The sequence below is a fragment of the Drosophila serrata genome, unplaced genomic scaffold, assembly GCF_035046125.1.
Source record: "Drosophila serrata isolate PLE 108 unplaced genomic scaffold, ASM3504612v1 contig_245, whole genome shotgun sequence".
Classification (NCBI taxonomy): domain Eukaryota; kingdom Metazoa; phylum Arthropoda; class Insecta; order Diptera; family Drosophilidae; genus Drosophila; species Drosophila serrata.
Window position 1 is genome coordinate 126,512 of NW_028257143.1, and position 16,055 is coordinate 142,566.

At 41.8% G+C, this 16,055-nt stretch overlaps 3 protein-coding genes across 5 annotated transcripts in view; 1 reads left to right on the forward strand and 2 right to left on the reverse strand.

Moving 5' to 3' along the window:
• Window positions 1-11: 11 nt before the first annotated feature.
• LOC110185604 (non-lysosomal glucosylceramidase) lies at window positions 12-11,480 on the reverse strand. Of its 3 annotated transcripts, none has more exons than XM_020954548.2 (7): window positions 10,951-11,480; window positions 4,086-4,355; window positions 2,434-2,951; window positions 2,110-2,365; window positions 1,677-2,050; window positions 1,379-1,612; window positions 12-1,313 (listed from the first exon to the last, which is right to left on the reverse strand). In XM_020954548.2, the coding sequence occupies exons 1-7, from the start codon at window positions 11,202-11,204 to the stop codon at window positions 454-456; spliced, it is 2,766 nt and encodes a 921-aa protein (XP_020810207.2). In that variant the 5' UTR covers window positions 11,205-11,480; the 3' UTR covers window positions 12-453. The 3 variants fall into 3 exon arrangements, with proteins under 3 accessions (XP_020810207.2, XP_086688343.1, XP_020810206.2); XM_086832217.1 differs by having other exon boundaries at window positions 2,434-2,948; window positions 10,951-11,365; XM_020954547.2 differs by having other exon boundaries at window positions 2,434-3,026; window positions 10,951-11,365.
• Window positions 4,867-6,861, reverse strand: LOC147643696 (uncharacterized). The gene has a single exon (XM_086832218.1). It carries the CDS (start codon window positions 6,675-6,677, stop codon window positions 5,037-5,039), a length of 1,641 nt encoding a protein of 546 aa, XP_086688344.1. The 5' UTR covers window positions 6,678-6,861; the 3' UTR covers window positions 4,867-5,036.
• A 1,864-nt stretch (window positions 11,481-13,344) lies between the features above and the next one.
• The window catches only part of S (EGF receptor activation regulator Star), a 30,350-nt gene continuing 27,639 nt past the window's right edge, over window positions 13,345-16,055 (forward strand). The window contains 1 exon segment of the mRNA XM_020954830.2: window positions 13,345-13,485. The gene's annotated coding sequence lies outside the window, so the exon portion shown is untranslated.

Below are 16,055 nucleotides of genomic sequence, written 5' to 3' on the forward strand. Positions count from 1 at the left end.
GATTTTGATCATGATTTTTCGACTCTTTGGTCACATTTATTACATAAAGCAACTGCTTACACACATTGGAATACATTTATTAGACATAAATAATTAATTTAAATATATATAATTGATTTAAATATTTTGCTTAGCTAACATTTAAATACGAATTGTGCTCCGTTTCGAATACCATTGCGTAGTTGTACTTCAACAGAGAAAAAGCTGTTTGATTTGTGACTGACTTTGAAGGCAGCGAAGACTTGGAGAACGTAAATATAAAGCTATCAAAACATAAACCTCAACTCCAACACTCGCACCTCCATTCCAATAAGCTCGAATACTCTTTCCATCTCGACAGAGGGACACTAAACTAAAAGCTAAAAACATCTTTGTGCTGACTTAGAAATATCTTTGGTTGCATGTATAGCACACAATGAATAGACTTTGGATTAGATTGATTGTACTTTCGACTTAGTCGCGCTGAGAGCGCCGCCTCTCCAACGCCACCTGCATCGACCAGATGCTTAATGGTCGCATATAACCGATGGAACGATAGCGTTTCTCCCCATACAACGCTTCTGGGGTCTCAAAATTCATGCCGATGCGCTCGGAAATGGTCTTGTACATTCCGCCGGCCGTCTGAAAGGCCTCCTCGAACATTCCCTCCTGTATCATGGTGGCTGCCAGGGCATACACCACACCTGGCCACACCTCCTCGGCTTGGATGTTGCTGCCGTCCACATGGCCAGGTTTGGTGGGCTCACTGGAGTTGGCAATGAAGCCATTGGCCGCCCCGATATTTCCATCGTGAAAGCCCATGACATTGTTGTCGTAGATCCTCTTGAGAGCCGTTCGCACATTCTCCTTCGGGTAGATCTCATAATCAAAGCCACAGGACTTTAGATACCAATGACCGCACAACTGATCCGCCATAATGGTGTCCCGATGGCCGTGCGACAGATCGAAGCGATAGTAGCTGCCATTCCAGAGCTTCTCCTCCATCGATCGCTTGCCCTTCTCGAGAATATCCTGATACCGCAGGCAATCGTTCGGCTGATCGAGTATGGTGGCCATGGCCGACATGGCCTGCAGAGCGGCTAGCCAGAGACCCGAGCAATATGCACTGGGACCGTCCATAACCCACGAGTCGTAGGTCTGATCCGGCATCTTAGTGTTCTCTATCAGGCCGTCGTTGTCTTTGTCGTACTCAATGGTTCGCTCCATGATGGCCTTGCAGGGACCGTACATGGCTTTCAAATAGCCCATGGCGTCCATTAGGTAGACCTTACCATTGGTTTCGTTGATGTACATGGATGCAGATTTACGGTTTTCTAAAAAACAAAACCACGAGAAGTTGGTTTAAAATGAAATTCTTATAAGCAGAGCCTATACTTACGCTGCTTCTCATCCGCTGAGTTCTTGCGCTTGTTGTCCTGGGTGTACATCTCATACAAGCTCTCCTTGTCTATAAATTCGATGGAGCTGAACTTGCTGGCATTATCCGCCTGGGCCTGGGCCAGTTCATTGAGGACATAGTAGTCACGGTAGACTTGCAAAACGAACTTTGTGTTGAGATCCTTCCAATCGTTAACATCATGAATATTATAGCAGTTGATGAGTGTAAAGGGTTCTGCAATGTAAAAATAAGTTTTTATTTAGAAATTCTAGGCAGACTGGCTTATGTAAGACCTCACCCTCATCGGGATCACCCAGATCGTGGGGTACACAGTTCTTAACCTTTCGCGGCATCACTTTGCCATCGTACAGCATCTTCCGGGTGTCACTTAGCTCTGCGGCTATGGCATCCTTAAAGTCATACTGCAAACTGACTTGCAAATTGGGCCAGAGATGGGCCAGCGCCGGCGAAGCATAAAAATGGACATCGTAGGTGTTGTACATACGATACTCATGGCCCTCTAGATATCCAAATCTGCCATAGGCCAGCCTGGGATCATCATAGGCCAACTCCTTGCCCAGCGAAGAGTCGCACTTTAGCCAGATGGTGCCACCATCCGAAATAAAATACAATTGGTTGAAAATGGCGCATTTGTACCAGTCAGGCAGGGTCCTGCAATAAGACTTAGATTAAGATTTACTCATTTATAATTAGCTATAGTTAAGACGCACTCATCGTTGAGAATGGGTCGCTGCCAGGCATCTATTAAACGCTCCCAACTGGCATAGTTCTTGAGGGCATGGTCACAGATCTTTGGGCCAGACTCGCCGCTGTCATCAAAGTACTTGGTGTAGTAGCGAGTGTGTGTCTGCATCTTTCGGGGGAACTGAATCTTGGGCATGTCCCAGGCCAGCACAAACTCCAGCTCGTGCGAGGCCTTTGGCTTTAGGGCCACCTGAGCGCAAACAGCCACACCAATGTCTTTGGCTGAAAAGCAACAAAAAGTTAATTAGAAAAGTTCTTAATATATTGTATTAAAAGCAGAATAAGCTTACTCTTCAGGGTCTCTGTGGTGGGTTGCTCGCTGAGCTGTCCGTGCTCCTTGAGCTGGGCCCACAGCTGCTCTCCATTGCCGGCTGGATCGAACTGGGGACAACGACTAATGCTGATCTCGGGAAGGACGCGACATGCTAGGTTATAGCTGCAGGGCATGTCGGCAATCTTTTGCCTAATGGCAACACCCTTCGCATTCCCCTCGCTGATTAGCTGAGACTCGGCTCCGCCTTCGGCATCCTGTTTTTTGTTTCCGGTTCCGTTCTTAAAGGTAAACGTAATGGACACCTTCCGCTCCTGATCCCCCACATTCTCCACGCTCCAGACGAAAACGGCGCAGGGCAAACTAGACTCCCGATACTCGTGCGGAATGACGGGAGATACTTGACGACAGGTCAGACGCACCCCATAGTGGGAGAGATCATACTCGGTCCAGGAGCGCGGATAGAGTCCCGTGTAGCTGCAACGCGCATCCTCGATATTGGAGTGCCAGGCATTCAGCGGCTGCTTGGAGCGACTGCTGCAATTGGGCAGTTGACATTTAGTTTTCTCACCATCGGATCCATCCGGATCGCTGCCGTTGCTGCTGCCCCTGCTGTGATGGGTGTGGTGTGTGATTGCAGGTGTCGCAAAGCAAGAAAGCAAAACCAAATCGGAACCAAAGTGCAAGCCCAACAAAGCCAAAGAAAGACCATACCATACCAAACGATCGTCGTGGCGTCACATAACCCAAAATTAACCCCGAATCGGAATCGGTGGTGGTTCGTATGCAAACATATCCAAGTGGTATCGGGTGTTTTGTCGTTAAGAGTTGCGTGTTTAATAATTCAATTGATGTGTGCATCGAAAATGAGAGAAAATATATTGAATTTTTGAAAAATATGATCTGTTTTTGATTTAAGTTTTTTTTAGTGCTCTTGGAATCGCTCTGTCTTGGAGAGGGATTTCGGATTGTTAGTTTACAAAGTGTTTTATGGAGTATTAAACGATCACATTTCATAAGGTGAAGTACAGGTACGGTTTATTACAAATGGGTGAGGTACAGGTGGAAAATTAAACCCAAAAATGGGATTTGTTAGGAAGTTATTGAGAAAAGTGTGTCAAGTGTCTTCAGGAAGTATTTACAAAATAGATTTATGTACAGCACAGAGACTACGATGAAGCCGCAGATTATTTCCTAAAGTTAGTTATATACTAAAATTTATTCTCCGGTTTGCTGATCTTAGCATTAGTCTTTTAAAGATATCTGCTATATTTAGACTCTTATAATACATTCAACATATCCAATCCCAAACTGCCCCTATTATTTCCAGCTAATGAGACAGCCATCAAGTATGACATAAACTAAAATGAACCAAGAGTTAAATGGCCCGAATAATCTGCACGCGATAAGCTAAGAGTTCGTTGATCCATACGGCAAATATTTCAACTCATTCCTCATCATCAAAATATAAAATTGACAAATAAAACTTAAATCATAGCCATCGTCAAGCTACTCACAAATAAGGAGAATGGGTGTTAGGTTGCGTAATAAATTTAAAATGTGATTTAAAGACATGCAAACAACACGAAGCTAAATCTTTAATTTAATAGATTATACAAATGTATTGTAATGAAAGGGATGTTAAGAGACAGACAATAAAGATTGACTCACCTGCACTTGGAGAGCAGACTCTGAAAGATGGTGCATCCTTTGTGGTCCTTAATGGTCACAATAAACTGATTGGCCTGAACGACATTGTACTCGTAGATGCCGGGACGCATCTGGAAGCGACAGAATTCACCGGCATAGCCCCGGCCAATGGTTCCACCACCAATTCCACCAATGGGTACTCCATAGATCTGCTTGCCGTTCTCCATGTAGTAGTAATCCATGTACACCCGGCGACCTTCACGCGACACTTTCCAGTAGTAGGCCGCATATCTGTCGCAATAAAGATACAAAAAGAGAGAGAGAGCAAGGGAATGAAAAATCAGATTTTAGTGGCTAATGTTTTTCCATTTCCCTGCCATCCAATTGCCCGCCCCTTTGGGCCTGACCCCGATGATGTCATGTCAAGCACCCCTAGTTTTCCGTACACGCACAAAGACTATTTGGTGAGGTCGTCTGACTTGGCTTAACGTTTCCTATTCCCTCCACTGGGGTGATGATGGGGCCTCTTTGAAGGTCAGCGAGTGTCTCAGTTGCCAAAGTTAAGTGCAAAACAGTCATGTTTTGGAAGGGGGATGGGACCAGACATTGTCAACTACACGGAAATGCTTTAAAAGCCTGGAGAAATCTATATTAAGACTTATGTATCTAAAGATGTTGCAAATTGTTTACAAAGTTTAAATTTAACATCTAATTATTCTTTGTACATTTATTTCCTTTATAATGTAGACGTCTTTCAGCAATCTAAGCCAAGGCATTGAACCATAACAAAGAGAAAAACAAATATGGATAGATACTGATAAGATATCTTTCTCAAATCTATACTCAAATGTTACGCCTTCTGAATCAGAAACGCCATCAATTTACTGGCTACCAAATATCTCCCAATTTAAACAGATAATTTAAACGTAAAAAAAAGGACATAAGAAATGTACACAAAACAGTTAGCGTCGATCACAGCGGAGGGATCTTCTCGGCATCCCCGGCGCCTGCATTGTCGCTGTTCGAGCGTTTCTGTAGCTTCTGGTTCACCTCTGAAACTTGAGAAACCTGGAGCTCTTCGTCACACAAGGCGGAGGCGATCAGCTGGGAGACGAACTCGGCACGCTGCTCCAGGAAGGCAGTCTGCTCGGCAGCCGATTGCGTCTGGCTGGGATTCAGGAAGCGATGGCAAAGGAAGCGCTCGCGTTCCTTGTTGCTCTCCTTGCTATCCGTTGCCGGCTTGTCATCCAAGGTGAGACGTGCCATCTCGGCGGCAATCAGACTAAGGCTGAGCACCTCGCTGTCCTCCACCCGTTGGTCACTGAAGTTCACCGAGCGAACAGCTAGAGCCCGGGAATGGACGGCGGGTCCTAGCGATTGCAGACTTACTCCGCCACTTGCAATACCAGGGACATTCGGCGCCATCCTGGAGGTCCGATGCCGTGGCTCTCGCGGACGCGAATTCGGAGCCATCTGAATACTATTATTTTGCACATTTGGGGACTGGTTCAAGTGGGAAATTTGGCCATAAACATTCACGCCTCGCCCGGCTCCCGCTGTGGCAGTTGAGGGATCTGCGCCAGGGGGCTGCAGCCAGGGCACGGTTCTCTGTCTGGAGCGATGGGATCGACTGACGGCGGGAATTATGTCGTGCGGCATTGATAGCGTTCCGCCGTAGAAGCGCATCATCTCGGACATTGTGGGATGTGGAATAAGAGGCGGGTTTGCTGTTGCCGGTGGAGGTTGCGCCGAGGTGGAAACAACCTGCTGGGCAGCGGCACGCAGGGTAGTGGGCACCTCCAGTCCTGCCACCACGAAATTCAGCCGTGAGTGTCCCGATTCTGTGATTATATAGCGCGGCGCCATCACCTCTTGGCGACGGTTGGAGGTTTCGGAGCCAAGCGAACTGGAGTTGGGACTACTGATGGTGATGGCGGGCGGAATGGTGGGATTCGCTCCGGATGCCTGAGGCGGAAGAGATGCCCTTATGAAGGGATTACTGGGCGGCCTGCCTCTGTTTGCTGCTGCACCACCCGAACGCCTCTGGCGATGGGCCCGTTCTCTGGCCACCTCGTTGCCCCTGGTCGCCTGAGTACCCACCGACTGTCCGGTTCGAAGGTAACTGCCATCTGGATTTAGCTGTTCCAAGAAAAGATCGAGAGAGCCTACTGAGCGGCGCATCTGCTCGTTGCGCGAAACGGCCGCCGCCGAAATGGAGGCCAGCTGCTCGTCCTCCAGGAAAAGGCGGGCCGCCTGCTGCTGCTCAAAGAGCGTGATCATTGTGGACACCAGCAGTGGACTTGCGCCCGGATGCTGGGCCGAAATATGCTCCAGGAAGGTGGACTCATTGAAGCCCCACTGCTTGCAGTACGGGCAGCGGTAGCTCTGCGGCGGATCGCTGCTAATGTACTCCCCGCCAAAATACAGCTCCACGTCCGACTGCGTGTAGACGCACTTCACCGGATGGTCGAAGGGATGGTCGGCGTTGGTGAAGTCAATCTCATAGCAATCCGCACAAATGGCCAGGTTGCGGCAAGTTAGGCAACGGTAGCATCTGCCCGTGAACTCCACCTTTCCGCATCCGGTGCAAACGACGCCCTCGTGGCGGTTCATTCTTACTCAATCGCGTCTGAGTGCAGAGGATTGGCGCTCAGCGGGCAGTTGGATTATCTTCAAATCCACAAAATTCGGACAAAACTATATTTGAATGAATTTATCAACTGAAACTGAGTGGATTGTTGAAACTCCCCAGAGCAGAGTGCGCTCGACTGATTTTTTAGAAGCTGACGGGTAAGCTGACAGTCGATTCAAGGAGAGAAACAATATTTATTGTTTTATACTCGATATAAGAATATTTTCCTAGAGAACTTTACTCATCTTGTTATTCTAAGGTCTATGGTTTTATTATGTTATTTTTATGAGGTTTATTGCGAACAATGAAGTTGCTTAACCAACCCAAAACAAAGTTACTTTCCTGTCTCAAAAAACCTATGTCAACTATAATATTTTCTGTTCTAGCCACTCCCTAATAATTATTCCCAAAAGCAATTCCTCAAACTTTTATGCTTCCCACCAACTGTAAAATTGTTAAAGGAAACTTTACCCGGGTCAGTGTGGGTCAAGTGAAGGTGCTGAAGAAGGAGAAGTTAGGAAAAGGATGGGGCCACAAATTACTTGTGTAAAGGAAGTTAGGTGACGTCGTCTATTTACTTCTATATATATGTGTATTAGTGTACCTGTAATATATATATATATATAAATATGTATAAAGTCAGGTGAAAAGTTTGTTTGCGGTAGGGTGACATTTTGGGGCATTTTACTGTGCTACAAAACTTTGATAAGTACGAATATATTTTTGATGTCATTCAAACAAGGTTTATGACAAAGCTTTTATTATTTGTAAATGATTTTTATATTTAAAAGAACCCATAATATGTCTATTATCTTTTTCTTAAAATATAAAATCCCTGCATATAGCACATCCAATTTAAAGTCACGTATTGCTAACAAAAAGAAAACCAAACTGAACTGAATCATTGTCGATTTAAAAACCAAGCACAACTAAAAAACCAAAGAGAGAGAGAGAGTAGACACTTTCCCTGAAGGGAATTCATTTTTTATAACGACATATACAAGATTTTCATCTTTCCACAAAAGTTGCAGTTTTGTACATGAAACCCAATAACGAAAAGTGCTCTGCCTGGCTGGGCATACACATCCATATGTGTGTTATTATTTGTTGAGTGAGAGGACGAAAAAAGAAAATGAAATGTGCTAGGACTCCACAGCAAGTCCAGAGCTATTCGCAGATTTGTTTTCAAATGCACTGAAAAGAGGCTAAAGATGTTCTACAGATATATACATATATGTCGGGAGTACACATCTCCTTGGGAGCTTGCCAAAAATATTTGATGTTTGACAGACAGACACTGGGGAGGTGGCTCCCAAGTAGGAGCTGGATGGTGGTTACATGTCAGTCTCTTAACTTGATACCCGGGGGTTAGATGCTGTTGGCTTGGACTCCTCCAATTGTGTGAAAATGGCTGGCAATAAGGAAGGAGGAAATAGCTGAAACAGTGTCGTCCATTGAACTCGAGCATGAGGTTACAGTGTAACAAGAAAGAATCTCTGATCAATGTCGGCTTAAAAAAGGGAAATGACCGATTTATCGACCTCCTGACATAAATATGAACGTGTGTACATACACATATGTTTTATATTCTACCTTCTGAATTCTATCTAGTTTTTGGGTCAAAGATGCATGTTAAGAAGAGCATTGTTGATAATCCATATAGATTTTTTTGAGGTCATAAGGACCCAATACGATGTTTTATGATGAAGAAGAAGAGGTCACAAGGAACTATCAAGATTTATCTGAGATCATATCAAAAAACTTTTATATACCCTTTACATTTTAGGGTATTTTTGAACTCAAATATATGTCTAACCAAATTATAAGATGTCATATGAATTCTTTTAAAGTCATTTGGATTTAATTTCTATACGAGGTTAATAAGATTAGTATTACAGTTTCAAAATATGTCACTAAGATATATTTTAAGGTGAGAAAGTCTTAGTAAGTGATATTGATATAATATGAATTATATTATTATATAATAATTTTTAACACATCGCTATGTCTAGTGCTTTCTGAATGACTGTTTAATTAATACATTGGTAGTTTTTGATAAATAAAATAATCTATTATCTTTATATAGCTGAGACAAGGAATATACCTTTGATACTGTACTTATCAAAAGAATAGGAGATTATTTGTCGATAAGCTCTTACTCAAGCATTCGCTTTTAACATATGTACCTGTTCTAAAGAATAAATATTTCTTTGTAAAAATCTAAAAAAAAAATCTTGTGTAAGGTCAGTATTGAGCATGATTTTTGCGATTTTTTGTTGGACTTTTACACCCACCAACGTTAAATCATGCCATGGTTATGAACAAACTTGATAAAAAACATAAAGTTAGACAAAGTTGCCATGAGCGCCATGACTTGACATATTTTATGCTGTGATAAAGCTATTATCAGCTTTGGTATATGTTTATGTCGGTAGTAACAGCTAAAATAATTTATGACTATATTCTAGGTAGCCTTCTTATCACACTTAGGGGTAAATATAAATATTGTGCAACGTCACAAAAATCATAAGTGAAAATTAAAAAATCTTCTCGATAAGAATTAGTGGGGTATATAGTAATGATTCACGACCTATAATCACTATCTAAAACGGTTAGTATGTCATTCTATTAAGACTTTTTTATATTAAAACTAGTTTCATGGCAATCAAACTAATATGAGATTATAGAAATATTGAGTCCACTATTTACATTTTTTAAATCATCTAAAAGGTTCGATAGAGTTCAAAAGAAACATGTTTAAACTGATAAAGCGGTGTTGCTGATAAATTGAATTGATTTAATATATCTACTGTCAATATCAGCAAAGCGTGGGACAATGTTAACGATACACGTCACTAAATTCCTACCTCAGTTAGTCATCGTTTGGACATGGTTAAGTCCTTTAATTTATTGATCTTGTGCTTTTGAAAAGCCAAACAAAGGGTGACTTATTTTGTGAAATTGGAGCAATGGTTTGGGGTCACAAGTTCATAGCACTTTTTATCAATTGAAATATGGGTCTATTGTTGGGTCAGTTAATGCTGTGATTTTATGCTAAATACGCGGGTACAACTCAAAAGCCAGTCAAAGCAATGTCAATCAGTAACTATGAAGGAAAATGGAGCTACAAAAAATTAACATCAGTCGTGTGTATGTATGTGTGTGCCTGTGGGTCCTTTTCTTTTGGAGCTCCGAAAATGTACCCAGGACACGCAAACAGAACGCCCAACACGGCGCCATTGCGGGCAGACATTGGTGGAGTAGGACTGCGAATGGTGGAGCTACCGACAAGGAACAGAAACATTGTGGCGCCGAGCTGTGCGGGATTATTTTTTGTAGAGGCACAAAACAGCGATTTAGCATAAAGTTCGGTTATGACAGACTACAACTTGTATAGGGGAATGGTTTGCTTGGGCTTTAAAAAATGGATTTCAGTGTTAACTAGCTATTTTACTATTGGCTACATAAATATACCTTATCTCTAGAAGGTGTTTGTTGACAACTTTTAAAAAGAAAGTACTATTCCGTATTCTTTTAATTACTAATTAATTACCAACAGAATGTTACCTTTCCCTGAGAACCTGACACTCTCAGCCCACTCTCCTCTTAGGATAATCCATGGCGTGTAAGTGTCCTTCGAGCCTCTACCGCTGTCCTTTTTAATGTCATTTAGTTGGCAACGGAGACCACAAAAGAATTCAATTTATGAGCCGGGCCTATCTTCTCGTGTGTGTATTGGCCAGGACCTGACGCTATATTTGGCACGCACGAGAGATATACAAAGAGGTAAGAGGCAGAAGGGCTCGATGTCATTCCTGTTGGGGTATTATTAGGCCCAGTTATTGATTTCGCATTATTGTGCCTTGATTAATTATGTATAGAGTGTCCCTGCCCCAGCATCTGTCTGAGTTAATAATACGTCTAAGTGGTTGTGTTTTTTAATTGGCTAAAAAATGCTGTTTGAGTATACTCTAATTAGAATAATTACTGTTTTATCAGATCAAAATTTACCTGACTGTAATATTTAATGAGTTTATACTATTGCTCTGGTTAATCTTTATAGGAATTTTGTTCAAATAGCAAGTAATACCTATACTCAGAAGCTAATGTACCTCTGGCTGACTTAATTAAACTAGTTTAACTTTTACCTCATAACTCATAAGATGAATCAGAGAACCTAAACTTAGTTACAGTTAAGAGATGTAGAGTTCATGATAGGGAACTTTTATTTCTGCATGTTTATATGTATCCCACCTGCACACAAGCGGCACCATGGGCAGCGTTTGCTTCAAGGAGGCCCTGACGTTCTGTATCCTCCGCTCGGGCCATACATGATCGAACTTTAGCTTCAGGCCGTAGCGCGGCACCGCCGTCACCTCGTTGACGTCCTCCAGCTGGAGCTTCATCTTCTCCTCGAACACCGCACTGGCGGACTCGGCGATTCCCACCGCGCCACCCGCACTTCCGTTGGCAAAAGTCTTCGGTTCAGCTGCTGCTGGCTCTGCCATCTCGATTGTTTGGTTTCACTGTTCGCGTGCTTTGTTGTAGAATGTTACTAACTGCTACTAGACAATGGTTTCGTGACGGTTTAATTCATAATCAGATTTATTTAGAGAGCACCAACGACGCGCGTCCGACCCGATGAAAACAAAAAACAGTGCTGCCAACTCTTTTGGTTACAAGAAAGCTTTTCATCGCGTTGCTATCGATAGTATCGATTGTATACACTTGGCGTTTTCACTTGGATTGCATTTTAAAATTATGCATTTTCGGGAAAATATTGCCTATGACAAGGGATATCAAGTCAAAAAATCTTTAGATATATTAATTACATAATTTTGAAAGAGATATAAAACGTCCAAATATACCAAATACACTAAAAATAGGATGGCGCTAAGCCACTATATCACATAGCTGCCATACAAATGATCGTTAGATAGTAAAACTGTAAATATAATATAACATAGGTGATTAAAATGAAAGCAGGAATTACTTTATTGTTTTTTAACATAAATATATATAATTTATATTGCATCGATTCCTAGTCATCGAATTTTGATAATAGATTGATAATTTTGATAATTAAGCAATGTAAATGCCTCGCAATTTCATGGACAAAACCCTGCCTCTGTGTGCTTCTGCGGTTTTGTTTAGGCAACTTTAAACATTTGCATTTGTTTTCTGAACGTTTTGTTTTCCCGGCCACAATATTTTTTAATGTCAACAGACAACTTTATTTTCATATTTTCCTTAAACTTTAATTTAACTTCTGAAAACACAAGTAAAGACTAGGGATTGAAAGTTGACATCTGGTGACTATTTCAGTTTCCACCTTTTCTATCCAAGTTAAAAACCATTTTGAATTGAAGAAAATAAGGTTGCTGCAAAAACCTGCTTGCAATACGCGTGTAAAATGTTAAATAACAGCGTCGGCATTCAGAGTGACCAAAAATCAAAAATCACCAAATACAACAATAAATTTATTGATATGGTGGAATTTTGATATTTTTTCGACAACACAAAAGCGACCGACACCCGAGAGCACCCTAGAAGGATTCTGTTAATTAATATCCACCCGACAGCACCCGAGACAGACGAGAACGGCTATGTTATGCATTTTACTTTTTACATGAATTCGACCCCATGTCTCTTTAAACGTGTAAAATGTGTTAACAGACGTGTACAATTAATTAACAGCGTCGGAATTAAGAGTGACCAAAACTAAAAAACGTGACAACGGCAACGTCCTAAATAAAACCAATCGAAAAACACAGCAACATCCCGAAAAAAAACCATTTGAAAAAAAAACAACAACGCGAGTGGTCCTAAAAAAACGCTGTGAAAATTCGGCAACAATTTTCTTCGCAGCCACCGCAAAACCCACTCAGAAGCAGCGTTCTAGAGGGAAAATCACGGGAACAGCGGCGCAAGTGCAGTTTTATCGCCATTGAATCGGGCCAAACGCGTGCATATATACGGGTTCCGTTGGTTCCGTTCCGTTTCGTTTTTTTCTTGCACACACAATTTACCACTCTACCTTTACGTCTCGTTTCGTGGTGCGTGCGTGTGTGAGTGTGTGCGTGAGTGCGTTCGAGTGTTGTTTTTGTGTCCGTCCAAACTAAACACAGGTAGAAAATCATGGGCGAAATATGAATATGGAATTAAATAAATATAAAACAAGAGCAGCAGCAGTAATAACTGAAACAAGCAGCAGCACACTCGTATTCCGTTCGTGTTAATAACTTTGTGCGTCTTTGCTTTGTGGTCGCATTCATTTCATATAGTATTATTTTTCTCTTGGATTTTTCAACAACCGCAACACCAGCAACAACAACAAGGTGAAGAAGAAGCAGTGGCACAGCAGACATGGATGTGCGAGTGAGAGCACAGATCGTCTTCATATACTCACCGTGATCACCGTGAATGAATATTTGTCATAGTGTGCGAGGCGTGCTCTACTCACACACACACTCGTACGTAAACAACACACACTTGTCGATGTCGGTGTCTGTGACTGTGACTGTGTGCGGCATTTAATAAATAATTGTGTGCAAAATAAATGTTCGAAAAAAAGTAAAATACACAAAATAAACGTTAACGCGAAAAGTGCGAAAATTCATCCTCGACTTGCATCAATCAGCCCGTGAAACAAGAAAATAAAGTGCGTGCTTGTGTACAATTTATTCATCCGGAGATTTGAAGCTGCGAATTTTGCCAACATCAACATTCTTCATCATTTTCCATTGGATACGGAGCCGACGTTTGTGATTTCTTCGATTGCCGCAAAAGGTGAGTTCAGACTGCAAAGTAAAATGTGCAGCTTTTCCCATTGGCCAAGGCCGTTCCGGGAAATCTGGGAAGTCGGCGAGGGGTCCCTGTCATGCCCACGACGTTTCCTTTCCTCTTCCGCACATTTTCACACGTCCTGCAATTGCGATCCTCTCGTTTTGCCTCCTCTTTATTCGGCAATTCCCACGCCTCAGGTATTCACAGGTAGCTGGAAAACCCCTGAGGGAAACCCATGAAAATGGAAAACTACAGAATGCCGCTGTTGGTGGGCCGAGAAAACCCGAAAAAAAATAAGAATTTTCCCGGCCGGAGAAAAGAAAATTGGGCGAACACACACACACACTCAGACATCCGTTGAGAATAGCAGCGAAAATTGAGCAAAATTAGCCTCCCGCTGATTCCAGTTTCCAAGTCGTTGGAAAAACATCTGAAAAATTTGCTCTAAATGGGAGAAAAATAAATCATTATCTCATTATCGTTCTGCAGTTGCAATTTGGCACAATTTTCGATTGGAAATTGTGTGCTGCTCCCATTTGTCCAAGCCATTATGTAATTTTCGCCCAATGCGCTTGTGAGTCAGGTTGATTTTCCAAATAGAAAGGGATTTGGGGTATTGGAGAGCTACATATATGCATGTGTATGTAAAGCCGACGTTATGGCGACCGCCGACAGTTGCCAGCAATTTCCGGCACTTTTTGGCAAATACCAAATCGAGCACAAAAGTTCATCCTGGAGTTTTTCTTTTTTATCGGGGCGGGGCCTGGAGAAAAATGGGAAAAATATTTCCTTAGTCCTCAGTGAGGACTCTACCCCGTTTCCCAAAAGTAGTTTATAGCTTCCCTACAGATGTTGGAATGCGATTTCAAGATTTTTAATGCATTTCAGAGCAGAAAAGAAGCCAAATTATAAGTCGACAAGTTGATACCACTCTTAGAAGTATCTAACAGGTTGTAATTCATTTCTGTTTAAAATAAAAACCTCTAGCGTATTTATAAACTGTTGAAAATTCCTATAAAATCGCTAACTACCATCGCCAGATGCATAATTCCTACCCTCCATATTTCCATTTCCTTTCCAATGACACTTTTATGGCACCCCAACTACCCTCTAATCACTGGGTACCATAAAAAGAGTTTGAATTTCAAATAAAATCCGCTCTTTCACAACACACACACAAGACACCAGACCATCAATGGGGAGCAGCTGCTGTTGTGCGCCGCTCTGTGTGTGTCTGTCTCAAATGACACTTGCCAACGTTGTTTTTCTTGCTGCTGCACATAATTCTGAAGAATTTCCTAGTAGGAAGTGCAGTGCAGCAGCAACAACAATAACAATAACAACAACAACAACGATGACAACTTCAACCAGAGTCGCACTTGGCGATTGTATTTGTCCCGCTCTCTCACCTGCCTCTAGGGATAGAAATGTAAATAGAGAGCCATGCCAGATAATGAATGGAGGATTTTAAATTTTCTAGATGAATCCGATCTCAACAGTTTGATACCTAATAAATTAAATTGTAGTAAAATATATAGGGGGAAGAAACCACAAAAATGACTCATTACACAAAAAATCCATATAGTGTGTAGGTCGTTAAGGAGCCTGTCTCTTCCCTTGCTATATATTTATTTTTGCACATGTCCCGTTCTCATTTCCTTGTCCGTACTCCACTTAGTTGCTGCAATTTAGCAATTAAACAATTGCCTTTGATTAAATGTGCAAATTTGTCTAATGTTCTTCAACCGCCCCGCTTCGTCCCGCTTTTGTAGTATCTGCAAAACGGATGTGACCGCTTAAAGCTGTGCTCAAATGGCCCCCGTAATTTGTCACTGATCTCACTTTCTCAATTGGCTATATTTCTGATTTCTGTCTGTGGGGCAATTATGCGTCATTATGTGCCGCTATGTTTGGGTATATCCAACGCCTGGCTGCCATAATAATAAAAAAAAAACCATTGCAACAGTGGCCAGAATAATATCAACATCTGCGGGGATACGGCTAGTTCTTACCTTTGCCCATCCAACAAACACTTCTTCTTGACCTACAAGCAATGGCGGAGGCGTCGGCCTCTCGCATTTCCTGCCCATTTTCATTTACTGTTAATTATTGTTTATATGGTGGCGAAGAAGAAGAAGAACGAGAGGCATATAAGCAGCAGCATTAGCTAATAAAAGCTTGCAAACAATTTAACATTTCAAAATTGTTTGAAATGCAGCCCAGCTGGCAACAGAGAGACAGAGAGAGAAAAAAAAGAGGCAAAAAAAATCAACCAAAGACAACAATCTGGCTCACACATTTATAATAAGTAAACAAATGTGGCTATAAAATAATATATTTTATATAATATCTCCCGAACAATACTACATTTTAAGGAGTTCAAAACAGGCTTCATATACTTTTTAAGTTTTCACTTCATATTTAGGTAATTTCTAGTAAATCTTATATTTAAATATTTCTTCATTAACTTCAAGCAAGTACATATATTATTATTTTGAACCCGTCTGTACGCAATACACACAAAAACAACAAATAAAGTAATTATTTCCTTTCACATGGCGAGCTCCAAAATC